Genomic DNA, 17,201 nt, shown 5'->3' with positions numbered 1-17,201 from the left:
ATGTACTCTGCAGTACAGTTTGGCACTACTCCTGCAGAGTGCATCAAAAGCTTCAATAAAAAATGACTGCTATTGCCCCATGCCCAGCGCCATGGTGCACCGTATCTTATATAGGGCGCACACATGGTGGCGCTAGGGGGGTGGTATGGGGCGCAAGGAAAGTGGCTTTGCACTAAGTGCTGCGCCACTTTTCTAAAATATGCCCCTCTGTATCTACAAATAATTGTAGACAGGAATTTGCCCCAAAATCTTGCATCTCCCTAAGGTAGGTGTAATGAAGAGATGTGTTTTCATTTCTCTTTCTTTTTTCCTCTTTGCATGAGTGTTGCCTTCTACAGCTGATGTACAAAGTGTAAACGCTTTAAAGCGTAGTTTCTGTACTAGAAGGGACCCCTTCCTATACAAAAACTATGCCTGCTACAAAGCAGACACCATTGCACCATGGCGCCAGGGTGGCCCCTTGGAGCATGGCAGCCAAAAGTGCACCAATAGGGAAAGAGCACTACTAGTAGATATGGTGCTGTTCTGCTCTGTCTGGTTCACACAAAGCACAAGTGTACTTGCTGCACTTTATTGCGTGATTTTTTTTTTGTTTTGTAAATCCGGGCCCGAATCGATACCTGCAAATTCTTCAGCATGGTGATAAAAACCACAGCTTCCAGAATGCAAAGTTAATGCAGTAGCCTTACAGAACCACCACTATACCTCTAAAACAAAACGCTTCCTTGCCTAGTGCGCGGTTCATTCTTGCCCTATTCCCCTCGCTGCATTTGCCCAGTTCAAGGAAATGACAGCCTGGAAAATATGTGATCACCACTTTTTAAAGATTTAAAGACAAATGGAGCAACATAAGCCCTTATTGGAGGCCTGGCAACATTTGAAACCTCGGAGACAAACACACAAAAATGCAGGGGCATGATAATAGCACTCATTGCTTCCCTTAATCTTTTTTAAGTGTGATTATTTCACTCACGCTCTTATCTCATTGTTGGTACCTTGTTAAATGCGCTATCTTTGCAACCACCAAGGAAACAGAAAGCAGACTTTCTCTCCACCTTAACCCACGCTGTGGTGTAGGCAGGAAATAAGTAATTATAGGACTAAAAAATGGTTGTGTGTTCCTAAACACATCTTACTCTAAACATTACTTTAAAAATATCTACTTCATATTTGCTATGCATTGAAGCACTGCTCTTCTGTGAAGGGGGAACTAGTATGCGTCATTACAATCTACTCACTACACAAGTTCCCTCATGAAGTAGTTTTTGAAACTGGAACGTTGCATCTCTGCAGGCCATCTGAGCATTCCACTTTTCAGCAAATTAATGAGGTTTAAGAGGTTTTTTTGTCAGTAGCACATTCCACTACATCACAGACAGGGATAGAGTGGGTTGAACTCACCAACAACCTGAAGGACAATGGCATCAAAACGACATCTGTCACAGGGGCGGCCCCTTGCTATGGAGGAGCATCGCCCCACTGCTGAAAGGCAAAAAATAAAATGATAATAAAATTATTTTATTATCATTTTATTTTTCCGTGGACTGTAGGGTGCGGCAGGGCCAGCATCCTCCACGTCACCAGGGAGGAGGAGTGCTCTAAGTGCGCATGTCAGTTTGGCCGGCCTTCTGAGGCTGGCCAAACTGACATGCGCGCTTAGAACTCTCCTCCCAAGCTGTATTTCACAGCTGGATGGAGACCAATTGCAGAATCCCAAACCCTCACTAAGCAGCATTCAAGCCTGCTCAGGCCAGTTCCAGCACTTCTCTCATGCTGTCCAACAGCTTGAGAGAAGTGTCTGGATTGAGTAGGGAGGGTAGCACAGAAGCATTGAGACGGCAAAAACAGAGAAGCACTGAGGTGGCGTCCGGCAGCTGCAGGTAATTTTTTCTTTTTCTTTAGCCACCCCCCCCCCCCCCCTTCCCCCCGCACACTGCTCCTCCGGCCATTCCTGCAGCCTCCACTGATCTGTCAACTTCTATCCACTCCACACTTCTCTAATTTATGTCCGCCATTATGTGATATGTACGTGGACTATGACGCTCAGAACTAAACTCCCATGGACTAAAATAAAAACTCTGGAGATAAAATGCACTGTTCCAGTGTTGATACCACATCAACACCTATCAAAAAATAGATAAAATGATCTGATAGCGTACCATTTTCTTTTAATCAGACAGTAAAAGAGCACACTTTTGAGGGGTTGCCCAACTCTCCACCAACTTTTGTGTTGCCAGCAGACTAGTCCAACTTGGTTTTAAATGCCTTCTTTAGAGATTTATTTGCCACATGGGAATCCTTATTTTGAAAGTAACTGTCAGGAAAGTAAATTAGCCTAAAAGGGGATTACAGCCTGACTAGTTTATAATAGCTACTGATAAGAGTGAAGAAGGCATATACATGGAACAGGCCATAATTCAGAAAGGACTGATTCTCTGTCAGAACCCTACACAGTGGCACGTGACCTTAACAGAAGGCAACTGACAAATAAAAATGATCATATCGGTACCTAGCACTACATGGGGTAGAACTAAAAAGACCTTGGGGGCCCTCCTCCTCAGTCAACTTACAGAATTTCTATGTCTAAAAAGTATACAGACTACACATTATTGCCAAATCACTGCCAAAATCATATATTACCAAATAGGCTGCTGAAAAATGTGATGAACCATATGCAGCTATCTCCCAAAATACAGGTGCATTTTGGGAAACCACTTGAGTTCGGTTTTTCTTTACTGTACTTTTTTGGTAAAAATCTGTACTCAACCGGACCAAAGACTTTCCTTCACATTAATTTTTCAGGATTACAAAAAAATAACATAAAAAACATTTTCAATCATAATGGCCCATAACCAACTATTCTAGCTCACGTTTAGGCACATCTTTTATCATTGAACATGGCCATGAGACACATTTTTGAAACACAGTCTACAAGCAGTGCTCAATCTCTATTAAACGCAATTAGCTGTGTTGAAGCACTGCAGTTAATCATGAGCAGCGAATCTACCCTATGTGACCCACATCACCTTGGCCAGGTGTTGGTGGTGCTTTATTTACATTCATCATGTAAGAAAAAATATGTTCTTCATGAAATAGTCACTAACAGATAACGTGTATTTTTCACAAAGCCTGACAAGATGGCTTGGGTCCCCATTGTGGACACAAAAAGGCCTTCTGTGGGGTCGAAGAGGCACAATCATTATGCCAGCCCTTGCATTGCAGCCCTAGAAAAGAAGGAAAAACCCTGGCCTATATACATTAGGATGAGGGCAGTCCATTAAAAGGAAGCCTGGATTTAAAATGCAGCCACGCTGTGAGCAGAGAATCATCTGAAGTGAAAATCAGCAGTGTGAGTCAAAAGCAATCAAGGGGTATACACTGAACGCATGTCAGTATCTTGGAGCACATTCAAATGCAATGATCACTGCTATTTACTGCTCAGCCAGTTACAGCTGGAACACTTGTCTACAAATGTCGAGGAAAACTGCCCGGAACCTAAAGATTTAGAAAAAGACAAGACAATGGTCAATAGAAACACATCAGCTTCTGTTCATTAAAAATGTACTGTGGATTGACATGATAGGATTTCTTTCTGATTGTTTTTAGAAGGGCATAACAACTGATGTAAAAAACAGTGTTATGGTTGTCAGGCTTCCTAATAAGGGAGGCAATGACATAGAAGACCATATCCATATGAACAGATAACATTACAATATTTATTTTTTTCCTTGGTATTCCCAAAAGAAAGCTCAATGATGAACGCTAGCCTTTCTCATTCAATGTGCCTACAGACCATACCTACGTACTAATCAGTTTGACCCCACCACCACATGAAGACTTTCTTTTGGGTCAAGCACCAATAAGAGGTGCTAAAAATGAAATTCTATTTTGGTTCTGGTTTTAAGTACTGGAAAAACATATTTGTTGTCTAAGTGGTCAAATAAATCTGGTGGAATATGTACAAAAATGCAGAATTGTTTGTATCGTATGGAAGACATACCGAATGCTTGAGAGATGGACAAAAAATGGACTAGTGTGCAATAAAATGGACGCAGAAAACATATTGTGAACAGTTCTGCATTCCTTCTCGTGGCATGGGAGCAAATATGATCAATAAGTAAATATTGGTATGCTAGGAATGGATAACAACAACATGAAAAGAATGGTGTTAGAATATGGATCCATAGGTTTCCACTCCTTCCCACTGGAATAAATGTTGACGTGACAGAATAAACATAATACCCCTAATTGAAAGCAATGGAACTCTACCAGTAGAAACAAAAACATGTCTTTAGGTAGAAATAGTAGCATTTGTTCGTCTGTCTTTTATCTCTCATTGAAGTAGAACTAAACACTGCCAAGGAAGGATTGTAGGCTACTTCTTTCTATTGGGTATTGTTAGGCTGTGAATACTGAATTAGAAAGTTAATGCAACAAACTTGTAAAATATTTGTCAAGCGTATAGCATGAAGGAAGTCTTAGCAGCCTGTCATGCAAGGTGTAGGCCATTCGATGTACCGCTAATTGATTTGTCTTTTTCTTTTTTTAATAAACAACGCACTTCCGTACATGTACAGGACCCTACGGAAAAGACTCAAGTTCACAAACCTCCTGTCTAGGCTTCTTCAAAAGATCAACCCATGAGGTTTTAGTCCACATCCAAGGGTCGTGGAGCATTGCTTCAAGACAATGTAGGGATCTTCCAGACTAACTTACTTGTCCCAAGACCAATTTGGGTGACTTGTCCATCCAGGATTTCACAAATGTGCACACAGAAATAAATCTGTGTTTCAGCAGACCCTTGTGATGTCAATATCCCAACCATACAGGAAATGTGAAGATCTGAGAGAAACAACAGGGAACGTAGGCTCAATGTATGATAGCAACATCTTGAGAAAGGGCCAGGCGTGGTCCACAAACCCAACTGGGCAAACAGTATAAATGAAAAGAAGAAATCAATTGCTTGAGGGGATCTGTCCTCAGCTGTTGGTAAAGGTCCTTCCTGGAGAGGTGTCTGGCATGTAGTCATATTTGTTCATTGTTGTTGGGTAATATGTTGTGGTGTACACATTAGTCTGCTGCAAGGGGTAAAAATTCGACCTTTCATCTGGGATCAGATTGTTCTTGTTTAATGTCTGAAAAAGGAAATAAAAAAACAAGTATTTTTAGTGTTTTGTCTTACCACAGAAGCGCTTACAATTTATCAACTTGATACACTTCCCACATAGGTACCCTTGAGAAAGTCAGCGGGAAGCCTGTTTTTAACAACCAAACACTTTCATAACCTAAATACAGAAGTGCTTTGGCAGAAGTCTGGCACTTCCCACAAAGCAAGTCCATTCCTGCATACCAGAAACAGAGGGAACTAAGGGCCATATGTACGAACACTTTTTCCCATAGACATAGAATTGGTAAACACCTTTGCTACATCTGGCCCCAAGCACTTTCGCTGTCTGATAGGGGAGACCTAAAAAATTAATAAAAAGATTTGGGAGTAGAGTTTGCGGATAGGAAGAATGAAGAGAGTAAAATGAATTCAAGGACTACAAGGTGCGTACAGAATTGTGCCACCGTCTCTGCGAGAAAAAGAAAAAATACATAGAGGCAGGACCAGGTGGAATACAAGGATCCTCACACCCCAATGGCAGACTAACCCATAGAGCTAGATGTTACAGGGCAAATCTATGAGTTTGTGGCTGTGTCACAAGGAAAGGCCAGAAATGTGCCGTATTTGTCCCATTACAGCACATCCCTGTCCTTTCCCCAGTGCTGGAGCACAATGGGCTGCCTCTTGTCCTTAAATAAGGGCCAGATGTAGCAAGCAGTTTTGCCCATTCTGTGTCTATGGGAAAACGTGTTTGTACATATGGCCCGAAGTCCCTACATTTTACATTGTCAGTGCAAATGCTGGTTTAAAATTGCCTGATTACACGAGCAAAGCTGCTCACAGTCTGATACAACAATGCATGTAACCGGCCTCTGATTTTACTCTTACTAAATTGAACAGTACTCTATTTATTGACTTTAGAAAGCCAATAAGGTGTATCGATCACGCTACGATCTGAACCCATAAAGTGCGTGTCAGACAGCCATCATCTGCCTACCCGGTCTGTGTGATAGAAGCATCGTGAGTCATTTAATAAAATACACATTAGAGCTCACAAACTCTACTACTTAGCCACCGTTTTATATTTAAAAATAAACAGAACTTTCAAAAGGCTCGCTGTCACATCTGTACAGCTGATTTTTGCAAAGGACATTACTTGTTTAGGCAAAACACCAAAAATTTCGCGTGTTCGGCTATTTTGAGAAACGTCCTTCCATGCCAGGTCAGAAAAGCATGATAATCCGACCGGAGGTCAGGGGTCATAGGCAGTCGAGCAGTGGAGCGCTCATCAAGTGAAGTCTCCTCAAACATCGCCAGGCGAGGACCACAGGGCGCGTGCGCGTACAACCTGACGGATTTAACCCCAGCAGGCATTCAATCCGACCCTGTAAACTACTGCGATCTCACAGTGAAGATACATACGCCGCGCACGACAAGGAAAGTGCTGGAGAATACAGAAGTATTTGACTGAGTATAAAAAACATGGCTGTGGAGTCCAAAGGTTAATGAGATTTCTTGTATCTATGAATGTTCCGAGTGGTGTCTGCAATCAAGTTTAATTACACGAGAGTGGTCAGAAGTGTCCACTGGCGCCAGCTGTTGGGACAAAGCTCATTTCACGCAAGCCACTCACATGTTCAAGAAGCACTCCTTCAACCATACTGGGAGACATTGATAGCAGACAATGCAAGCACCTCAGATCAACTCAACATCAGCAAATCTACACAGCGACTCATCAGGCACAGTGTGCTGGATTTATTCCAGAGTCTAGCAGCTCTGGTAGTGCCTCAGAGTACACGGGTACAACTAGAGTTAAGGGCTATCAAATTACATGTTTCCAGATTCCAGAGTAAAAATATAGAAAGCTGTAAGGTGCACACTTTTTTGGTAGGTTCCTATGATTAATCTTTTTTGAGATAATAGGTTAAAAGGCTAGCACATTAAAATACGGTTGCACCACCTACTTTTATAGGAAGACAAGCACCTTTCAGATTATGTTTCTTGTTACCATTCCAGGTGCCTACGTTGCCCACTGTATTAGGTTTTTACCATAGAAATACCTCAATTCACAAGTCGTTGTTCAACATATGAATGTTTTGGATGGGATTATGTGACTGGACTGTGTTATAGTTATAGAACGGTCTTTCATCAAGTATCTCCCTTTAGTCTCCTTTCTGTACACGCCTCATTCTACTTGTTGGTTTCTCTTTGCTTGCTTCTTTCTTCTTCAAGGGGAGTCCTTCTTTATCCGAAACACTGTTAAGACTTTTCTACTTTTATTAACTCGACATTCCAATCTCCTGCTATTGTATTCGTCCGTTTGTCCAGTTACAACCTCCTTCTCCTCCTTGGCAACACTACCTCCTTTCACACAATCGTCCCTACTTTGATCATACTCTGTCCTCGGACTCTGTGGTTCACGCACTCATACTTACCTCCTTCGTCAGCTCCAACTAGCATTCCCTCTCTGACGGATCTTGTCCTTTTGGTCTTTTTAAGTCTCAGCTAGACAGTGTGGCATGAATTTTTGTTTTTATTACATAACATATACAGTGAGCTTTCAGGCAGCTCCCTTGCTCATGATTGGACTGCACTGTTTTCTATCTCGCTTTCATGTTTCAGATTCAGTGGCTTTCCACTTAATTTTTGTATCTGTCCCACCCAGGAGCATTTTGGTCCCAGCCATTCTAAATGGATGATGTATCCTTCCACTGCTCACGTCACATCTTTGCAGTGCACTGGGAAGTGTATTTTCTTTCTGGTCTCTCCCTGCTCCCCCATTTTACCTGATGCCCAGCTCTTCCTTCCTCTTAATCGACCCACCTAGGATCCTCTTTTTCCTTTTTTTTTTAGAAAAATACCGGTTTGCCCTCACCACACTATTGGCAGGTGGCTGTCTTTCAAAGTTTTTCTGACCAATCCAGGATAGTGCCCAGCATATGCTCATGCGTAATAGGCAACTCCAAAAGTTTTTTTTTTTTAACAAATCCATTTGAAAGAGAACTGCTGCAGATGCACATGTATCCATGGTAGCCATCTTCGAATAGGACAAAACAAAATCATTTAAAGATGGCCGCTCATCATGTGCTTCCGCCTCACTGCACCGAGCTACTATGGCTATGTCTTATTGCTATGTTATTTTTTGAGTAGGGGAGTGGAGGATGGTGATGAAGACTTTACCCTCTCTTTCGGCTCTTTTAAGGTATTTTTTTTTTTTTAGCAGTCAGTGTTATTTATTGGACTTTTTTGGGTAAGTTGTGGATTTTTAACCTTTATACATTTTGCAGATTGAAATACGCAATACATACACTTTGGCGCTTTGCGGAGCACTAAACACAACATAATTTATTACAGAATTTTATTTAAATATCATCTCCCAAGTGAGAGGAGGTAAAAATTGGAAGCTAAGCCAGCAGTGTGATGCCACAAGAGGGGTGAGACAAGAATGCTGGCTGGCCACAGGTCTTTGCACAGTGTATACAAACCAACATTAACAAGGGGTCCTCATTCTTAATCAGCCATCCACAAATATTGCTAGAAACAACTTGACGATAAATATTAAGAGTCTGAACCATTGCCTTTTTATCATACCTAAAAATGGGGAAACTGAAGCCGCTGAAAATATAACCACGTTTCCTGATCTTGGAATGAAAAAGTCAAATAAACTGCGATGAAAAGTAGATATGTAATCTGTGATAGCAGAGTCAGACCTGTGCTCACATGAATATTATTCAAGTGGTCTTGCTTATTGCCATCTCCGGACAATCTTTTACACTCTTATTCGAACTGATCAGTGCTCTTTCCTCTTAAAAAAAAAAAAAAAAAAAAAAAAGATTTATTTCTCTGTGCCACCTTCCGGCTTCTTTCACTTTAACTACGCACTATACTAGTTATCTTTGAGCCAACGGTGAAAGCATTTGCTTTTTTACGTTTCTTTATGATGCTCTAGGCAGAACCTTAGGAGGATGGACCGCACCCTCGTTCACAACATTCTGTGCCACTCATCGGTGTCCAGCGTCCCAGAGGAGGGAAGAGGTGCCCTTGGTTATGGAGGGTAAGACTGAGAACGATACTTCGTGGCTGAGAGTGAACTGCAAGGGCGTCAGAGAGAGGTGATTATATTTTGACCCAGCTTTGTGGGATAGTTGTAGCCCTGTACGTAGCTGACGATCATGGCCGGAAGTGGTGAGAAGTGTGTAAATAAATGTCTGACTAAGCACCTAGCCTGGTGAGTGAAGCGATGAAAATGAGCTGCAAGTAGTGACACTGACACGGACACTGACACACACACACGTGTGTTGGATTCCAATAACCACATGAAGTATATAATGATAATGATTGAGAACAATCTATTTCCCTACAATCGCGTCGCCCATCAGACCAGGAATGTGAGGCTGTTCTTGAACAAGTTGGCGCAAACGTGGGAATGCAGCCCCAACCGAGGGAGGCGAATGGGGAACCACTGCTACAATAACTTTTTTAAAGCCTTAGAGGCCTAAATTTTGAATTCAAACATCTTTAAGTAATGAAGACACGGCCGGTTGTGTCAAGTCTGGTCGGGATGGACAATATAACTTTCCTAATGGAAAAGAAAAATCAACTCGCATCAGTATTTGGATTTGTATCCTGCCCACAGCGGCACTGAAAATGAGAATACACATGGTTATTGCAAAATGTTTCTCTTTCCTTGCTGCTGCTGATGGATATTATTTAGTAATATTGTGTCGTTGTGAAATCTGAATACGTTATTTTTTTAAATGTCCGTGACCATGTATGATTCATCTGTTCTAATTTTCGGTTTGTCCTTTTATGTTGACTCCTGGGCAGAGCCGAATCTAGCAGTTGGCAAAAGCAGTAACTGCAAGACTGAATCGGTATATTTTCGTGATTCGTGAAATTTCTAGTTGATTGGCCAAGAGTACAAATAGTGGAGGAGTTTCTCTGTCGAATACATTGGAGACAATAAAAATGTCGAATTATAAAGTCATTCTGGGAGATGATTGCTGAAGCCTGCCAGACCTAAAACCCACCCAGGCGCGCACACAACCACAAATGTGAACACAATGGTATTTCCCTTCCTCCCTGCCCTCACGCTCTCCCCTGCACATATTCGGCTTACAAAAGTAATAAGCCCCTGAGGAGGGCGTTAGTGATTTCCAGCTTCAGCAATAAAGAGAAATACGGCCGGAAGACGGGGAGACAGTGTGCAATAAGAGGAAACGCGCCAGTTAGCGACAGTGACATGACCATCAAATCTAATTATTTAAAAAAGTCAACTGTGTCGCTGCTCGGCTCTTTGTTAGCATGTGTCTAATTTACTTCAAACTCTGTTGTGTGCCTTGGGCCTTCCATGACAAGAATCCAGAATCTCGGGAGGTAAATAAACGAAAGGCTGTGCTTACACAGTGGGGGCGCTCTGCAGAAATGTTCCTGCCTACCTGTTGCCGCTTTGGGGTCAGGCTGCAAAGCGTCCCTTATACATATGCAGGGTGCAACAAAGGAGGTGTGGCATTGTGACTTTGGCTGCAGCCCTAAACCTTACACAAGTAAAGTCGGATGTAACTGGCAGCATATATCCTGAGAGACTTAACATTGCTAATTTAGAGTGAAGCACCAAACCATATTATTGAGGGGGCAGTCGCTGTAGGTATTAGAGTTTCATGTATACGAGTGTGCTCTAATGTTTGACTTTAACAAGTTGATTTGTAGTTCTCATTCACACTTATACTCCGATGTATTGTATTTACTGAATATGCATTTCACATGTAATCATCGCTTTACTTCTTCCTGTTCGAATTTATTTTAACATGATGCTGTAGTAATATTCAAGTATGAAATGAGTGCGCATTAACAATGATTTATTAAGTTAGGGTGAGCAGGCCATTCATGTTAATGTGAATTGTAATTTCCCTTACTGTGCGTGTTTTTCTTTGCAGGTGCACATTCTTGATTGCTCGAATAGTGAAAGCATCATTGTGTTCTAGTGTTAGCGAGGCTGCAGCAAGAAGACCTTAACACAGACTGGGTGATGTGGTGTGCCTCCTCTTCACTGTTTATTTTGGAAGAAGCAACTCAAGGTCAGCCTGTTCGTTAGTGTCCCGTGGAATGGGAAAATCACTTCATGTTGCAAGCGCGATCGATCCGTGAGAAGGAGAAATGATTGGGTGTTTGGTGATGTGTTCAGAAGATACAGATGCTCCTCAAACTTTTCACATTAATTTAGTGCTCACACTATTAGAACTTCGGCAGAAATCCTTTAGACTCTGAGAGGTGCCGTCCTCTTAGAATCCTTATCCTCAGTGTATGGCTTCATGCTAACACTGGGCTCTGTACTTATCAAAGACTTTTACTGAGTTCTTTGCAATGCTGACACCTACCTGGCTCTGTCCCAACCCCTTTATCTTTAGTCCAATTTAGCCTAGAACTGAGCTGGATGACTAAACTTTTATTGCTGACTAGAAAGAATCGGAATTCTTTCTCCTAGAATGCAGATTCCTATCGCTTCGTTTTTGCATTGCTATGACTAATCTCCGTAGGAGATTGAACTTGTTTCAGCACTTTAGCTCGCAGACTGATTTTGTACCTTTATAACCCGATTTTAATATTCTCATATATTGGACTTATTAATTAGTAATAAATCTACTAAACTTCAATATTAATTCCTGATCCTCTTTGTGTAGCCAAACGGGCTTCACAGTATTGTAATGAGGATTTGATCCCCGAAAGCTCTGAAAAAGATCCAGAAGAGGACTGACCATCGCTTCTATGCGCACTCCTGCATAGGCAACAAGACAACACCAAGAAGTGGGCTGAATAAGACAACAGAAGATTCAGTAGAACACTTTAAAACTTAATTTTCCAAGAAGTGGTTCTTCAGCATGACTTTCAGGACGAAATCCCTCGGGGAGGGGAGGGGGGCAGACAAAAGACTTCCTGCGATACTTCCACTAGAGTCTGAATGTGAGAGGAGACTGCATGAGGGCAGCAGAATTCAGCACACTCGCACACGCAATCTCTCTGTGGCTGAGTGTAAAGTGTACTCAGTATTGTTCCAATCTTACATGATTATTTTAAGAATATCTGGCGGCATCAAGCAGATACTAGCAGCAACAAAGGATCTTTCCTAGCAGTACTGGCACGCCCTCAGCACAGATCTGGGTTTCTGCATCCTTCTCTCACTGCTAAAGCTGACACAGGCTCTAAAAACACAGAAACATGGGACTTGGATGCGATAGTTAAAAATGAGGGACAGCCATTGCTGGCTGTTGCTTTATGTTTCATTAAGCCCCTGACTTGGCCAGTACTTAGCAAGGATACCATGGGCCCTGGTGCAAGCAAGGAAAATGGCCCCACTGATTGCTGTTGCATAAGTAGAATGCAGCAGTTGTTAGGTTTCAATGCCCCCCTCAGTGCTCCAGTGCCACTGAACCTGCTGTACAAATGGTAGCTATGTCCCTGGTCCTGGCTGGGACTGGACACTAGTAGATTGCCAGCCCCTGGGTACAAGAAACAGGGGTACGTTCATGCAGGCTAAGCAGAGGGTTACCCATGCACATACCCCGCAACTCTACTGGGATCTAGCAGTACAGTTCTTGTAAGCCCAAGGTGAGCACACTATGAAAAGAGAAAAGAAAGAAAAGAAATATAAGGGAAAATGGCTAGACAAAAGCAAACCAATCCACCTTCTCTTTTCATGGTATGCAGCCTTGCAATCGCCCACTTTTATTCAATATCAGATTACAGAGATCTACATTTAGAACATACGTGGTATAGGCTTTACTAAAAAAAATAGATGTTGCTATTATCGTAATACTACAATGCATATGCCTTTTATATTGTTTTTACTTTCTCTCTACATTAATGTAGAACTTGAGTTTAATTTTAATGGAAATCTAATTCAAAAGTGAAAAACACCTTGAAAAAATTATCCCACCTAGATTTGTCATTCATAAAAGGCAGAGATATATGAATGCATCCTTTAGCTGTTTGCTTTGGCTGTAGCAATGATGACTGTTTCTGGGACATGAATTCTGAGTAGCAAAATGTAGGGAATAGACAAGAACATGAGGAATGATCTACCTTTGGCCAGAGCTATACCACTGCCTATACCTCAGTAAATAGATTAACAGCATACATGTGCCATTCCTGCGGCCACTGAACACAAGTAGGAGCTGCACAGATTTCTGTGTGCCTTACATTACGCAGTGTGAGTTGGGAGAACCTGACAACAATCATAACAGAAGAACATTTATATAGTGTTGCAGATCATCACTCTGCACCCTTACTAATCTGTAAAGTTGTTTTTTTTCATTTTGAAATCAGGGCTAGCAACATTGGTTACCACTTGTTGGCTTTCCTATCACTTTCTGTTTAAGCACTCCATTAAAGTACATGCATTTTCAAGCTATGTCCCATGTGCTTTTCTCCCTGTCCGTGCCCCTCTCTTGCCAATGTGCTTCTCTCCCCCACTCACAGTTGTGCTCTCTCACCAGTGTATGCTTCTACCCCCCCGCAGTCCACAATGCTCTCTTTCGCTTGTGTTTTTTCTCCCTGCTGTGTTGCTTCTCCCTTTACACCCACTCCTGGAAGTCAGTCATCGTTTTTAAATTTTAAACATTTTTTTCGAGCACGTTCAGTCTTTTAAACCTGTTCTTTCAGGTCTTTTTTTAAATTTACAGATCCATCTCAAATTGGTGAATAAAAAGTGAAAAAAACACGTCATTTTGTAGGTGTGCATGTGTGTTAAATCCCTGCATGCACCAGCAAAAGGATGCAGCAACTGTGTCATCGCCTTTTTTTTTATAGCCATGCTGAACAGCAGCTGTGATGCTGTACAGCATGGATTAAAAAGATTGGCAAAGCCAGTAGACAAGACCTATAGTCTTTGACAGTGCTTGTTTTCATCATCTTGTGCTTGTTGCATTAAAGGAGCATCCTTTCTTTACCATATTTCTCTTTGGCTGAGTTGTAGCCTTCTACTACTTGCAATCAGTTATGTTTGAACATTCTAAGGGAGGTCATTTGTTTACTTACTCTCCCTTCTGTGTACTATTTTCACCTTCATCTTCCTCACTCCCTCCAGTCTCCACTCCCCTTCCAAAGTTTATTTGTTGCTTCCCTGCCCCTCCCCGTCCAAAAAGGTTTCTTTTTATCCCCCACAGCTCCTCCTTTGCTCACCACCGCCCCCGTCCAATTTTTTTAAACACATGTTTTCTTTTACGGAGGACCAAGCAGCTTCAATGTAACACTAGGACGCTCCTTTCCCTAAAAAGTGATTTTGCACACCTTTCATGTATATATTTTACATTTATTGCGCCAAGATTGGCATCCGACACACTGTAACAGTAAATTAAAACAAAAGAATGGCTGCCACAGATCCATTATTATTATTATATATATAAGTGTATGTGTGTGGGGATGATTTCTGTGTAGATTTACAGCATTCCATTGGGACCAGCCATAAAAGTAAAAAAATAAAAAGGCCACTGAAGCTCCATGACATATACATGCTCATGTGTGGTGCGCATGCACGTCATCACACTGGGGACATCCGTTTTTAGGTCTGGCTTGACCGCACATCTGCCAGCAGTACATATTGTTATCAATCCTTTAAAGTATGCATAGAATGGGTTTTGGTTCTGCCCAAAATAGTATTTCTTTGTGTTGATTGTTTGTTATAACATTTCAATTCGTAATGTGAGTGTGTTTTGTAATGCATGAGAGACTATTTTATATATAAAAAGTAAACTGATTTATGACAAATTTAATGTTGTATCTAGTAGATAGGTTCTATACAGGAAGCAATGAATGTTTGCTTCTTTTCCAGTGCACTTTTTTCTTTTTTTATAATCGTAACCCAAAATGCAAACCAGACATATTGGCTTTGCCAAAGCTGGTTTCTGCTGCTGAAAGGACAGCATTAGCACCACTGAGTGGGAAAGTTGAAAGGTTGGCTAATGCCTTTCATTGACATGACATATTTGATTTCCCATTGCTTATTTCATACTGGGCTTTAGAATACTTCAGTGACGTTCACTGTAGTTTCAATTGCAACGGTTTCACTTGGTGCATGAACGGTGACCTTTGATCATATTGTGAGGTTTGGAAAATCCTCAAACATACAAAACGAGACTTAGCAAATAGTGTGCCACACTAATTGGAGATCACTTAGGTCCACTCACAGCTCATTTAGGCCCATACTTATACTTTTTTAGCGCCGCATTTGCGCCGCTTTTTGACACAAAAACGGCACACACTTGCAAAATACAATTGTATTTTGCAAGTTTGCGCCGCTTTTGCATCAAAAAGTGACGCAAATGAGGCGCTAAAAAAGTATAAATATGGGCCTTAGTCTTTCTTTTCACCAAGAAAGGTGGAGCCACCACCTCTCAGTGCTTTATTGACACAAGATGCTTGTGCTATAGGTGAAATGTTGCGGAGCATGAACTTTCCGTAGAATTTCAGTGGGTGAGGCTACTTTTAGAAGGTCATGGCTAAAAACTGTTGCTCTTAAATACAAATAAGATTCCAAATGACAGATGGATCTCTGAGGTAAGAGTCTGCTGGGATCCTATTATTACCCGGGACAATGTAACATGCTCAACAGGGCCGTCACAAGGAAGTAAGCGCTTAGGTTGTCTGCCCCAAAGATGCACCGTACACGCCTCTTCACCTCCTCTGCAAAATGTTTCAATATTTCACAAAAGTAGGCCGGTGAGGCAGGTAATGACATTTGCCACGTGGCACTGCCGTAGGTTGGAGTTGCCTGCACATCATTTACTAGACAAGGTTTCTGTTTTAAATGAGGAGCCCCTACTGCTGGAAGAGCGGCGGGGTGCCACATGATGTTAGTGACTAAAGGCTCCACAAAGGCTTCTGACTTGCCAGGGGCTTAACACAGAAGTTTAGGAGGAACCTGAAGAGTACAGGTAAAATATGTTAGGAAAGCAAGCAGGCAGGCCCTGCTTCACAGTTACAATTAAAAGAATTTGTGTTTTGAGAACAAAATATGTGATTTGTGTGTAGCAAATTTTTTAAGTATGCTAGTAGTTTTTATTTTGCAAAGAAGATGATTTTGAAGAGGCGCTATGTGTAACACAGATGGAAGAGAAGTAGGCACACAGAGAAATTATAGAATTTTAATGATGAGAATGGCTTTCAAACACTAACTGCAACGACACAGCTGAAGACTATTTGTGTACTGTAACATTGCACAAGGCAGGAAATGGGCAGACAAGATGAGTCTTGGACGTACCTAGTGCTAAAGTCTGTTTAGCTAAATAATATATCATTTAGAATAGCTATCTAACAAAGCCTCCCAGCAAACAGGATCTTAGCTTTTCACAAGCTATGCAAAAAGAAACCAGTTGAGGAACATATTTCTCCAGCAGTTGGTCAATCGGATGTTTTATTTTCTTCTTGCTCAAGATCAGCTGAAGTCCACACCATATGTATTTGTTATTTTCTCTTTCAAAGGTGCATCCTAAACAAAGCACTCTTTTATGGCGGATGCTCACACGGCATACCCGGAACTGTAATTGGTAACGCACTGAAATATGCTGCGCGCATAAGGCGAGACAAAAGAGCTTCAACTAAAATGCTTCAGTCTATTTCAGCACAATTCAAACAGACTAATTGATGCGTTTCCAACCTTAAAGGCAACGAAGGCCAAACATGCTTTCATAACAGAGGCCAATGCCTGGGACATCACCTTTGTATGTGACATATCTAGTTCTTAAGTAATTTACGGAACACATTTTTCTTCAAACGTTCCAAAATATGAGAAGTTTTAAAACTGACATAATTTTTAAGTCGTTGAAGTAATCGTTATAATTATTTCTATATGAGCTGCACAACATGTCAGGACTGATCCATGAAACACCTTCAGGAGGCGAGGGGACACCTGCGCCAATCACCACCCGAAGCTACAATTATCACCGTGACAGACGCTCCTCCCGGAGTGACGGGCTGGTTCATCTGAAATGGGAGGATGGGAGCCGATGCAGCTATTTGTGCATCCCTGTGCTCCGTCTTTTTATAATCTCTTCGGCTACTGATATTAAAGGAGATCAGACAGATGCAGGATCTTGAGTGG

At 41.7% G+C, this 17,201-nt stretch overlaps 1 protein-coding gene across 3 annotated transcripts in view; it reads right to left on the bottom strand.

The window, feature by feature from the left end:
- Nucleotides 1-885: 885 nt before the first annotated feature.
- Nucleotides 886-17,201, bottom strand: part of SEMA5B (semaphorin 5B) — a 715,815-nt gene continuing 699,499 nt past the window's right edge. For all 3 annotated transcript variants that reach the window (XM_069224666.1, XM_069224667.1, XM_069224668.1), the window contains one exon: nucleotides 886-5,135. In XM_069224666.1, coding sequence (XP_069080767.1) covers nucleotides 4,980-5,135 — 156 coding nt within the window. In that variant the 3' untranslated portion in view covers nucleotides 886-4,979. The remainder of the gene's footprint in view (nucleotides 5,136-17,201) is intronic.

Source organism: Pleurodeles waltl, chromosome 3_1 (genome assembly GCF_031143425.1).
Source record: "Pleurodeles waltl isolate 20211129_DDA chromosome 3_1, aPleWal1.hap1.20221129, whole genome shotgun sequence".
Classification (NCBI taxonomy): Eukaryota; Metazoa; Chordata; class Amphibia; order Caudata; family Salamandridae; genus Pleurodeles; species Pleurodeles waltl.
Note: the sequence above shows the minus strand (reverse complement) of the source record. Positions and strands in the feature narration are given on the sequence as shown.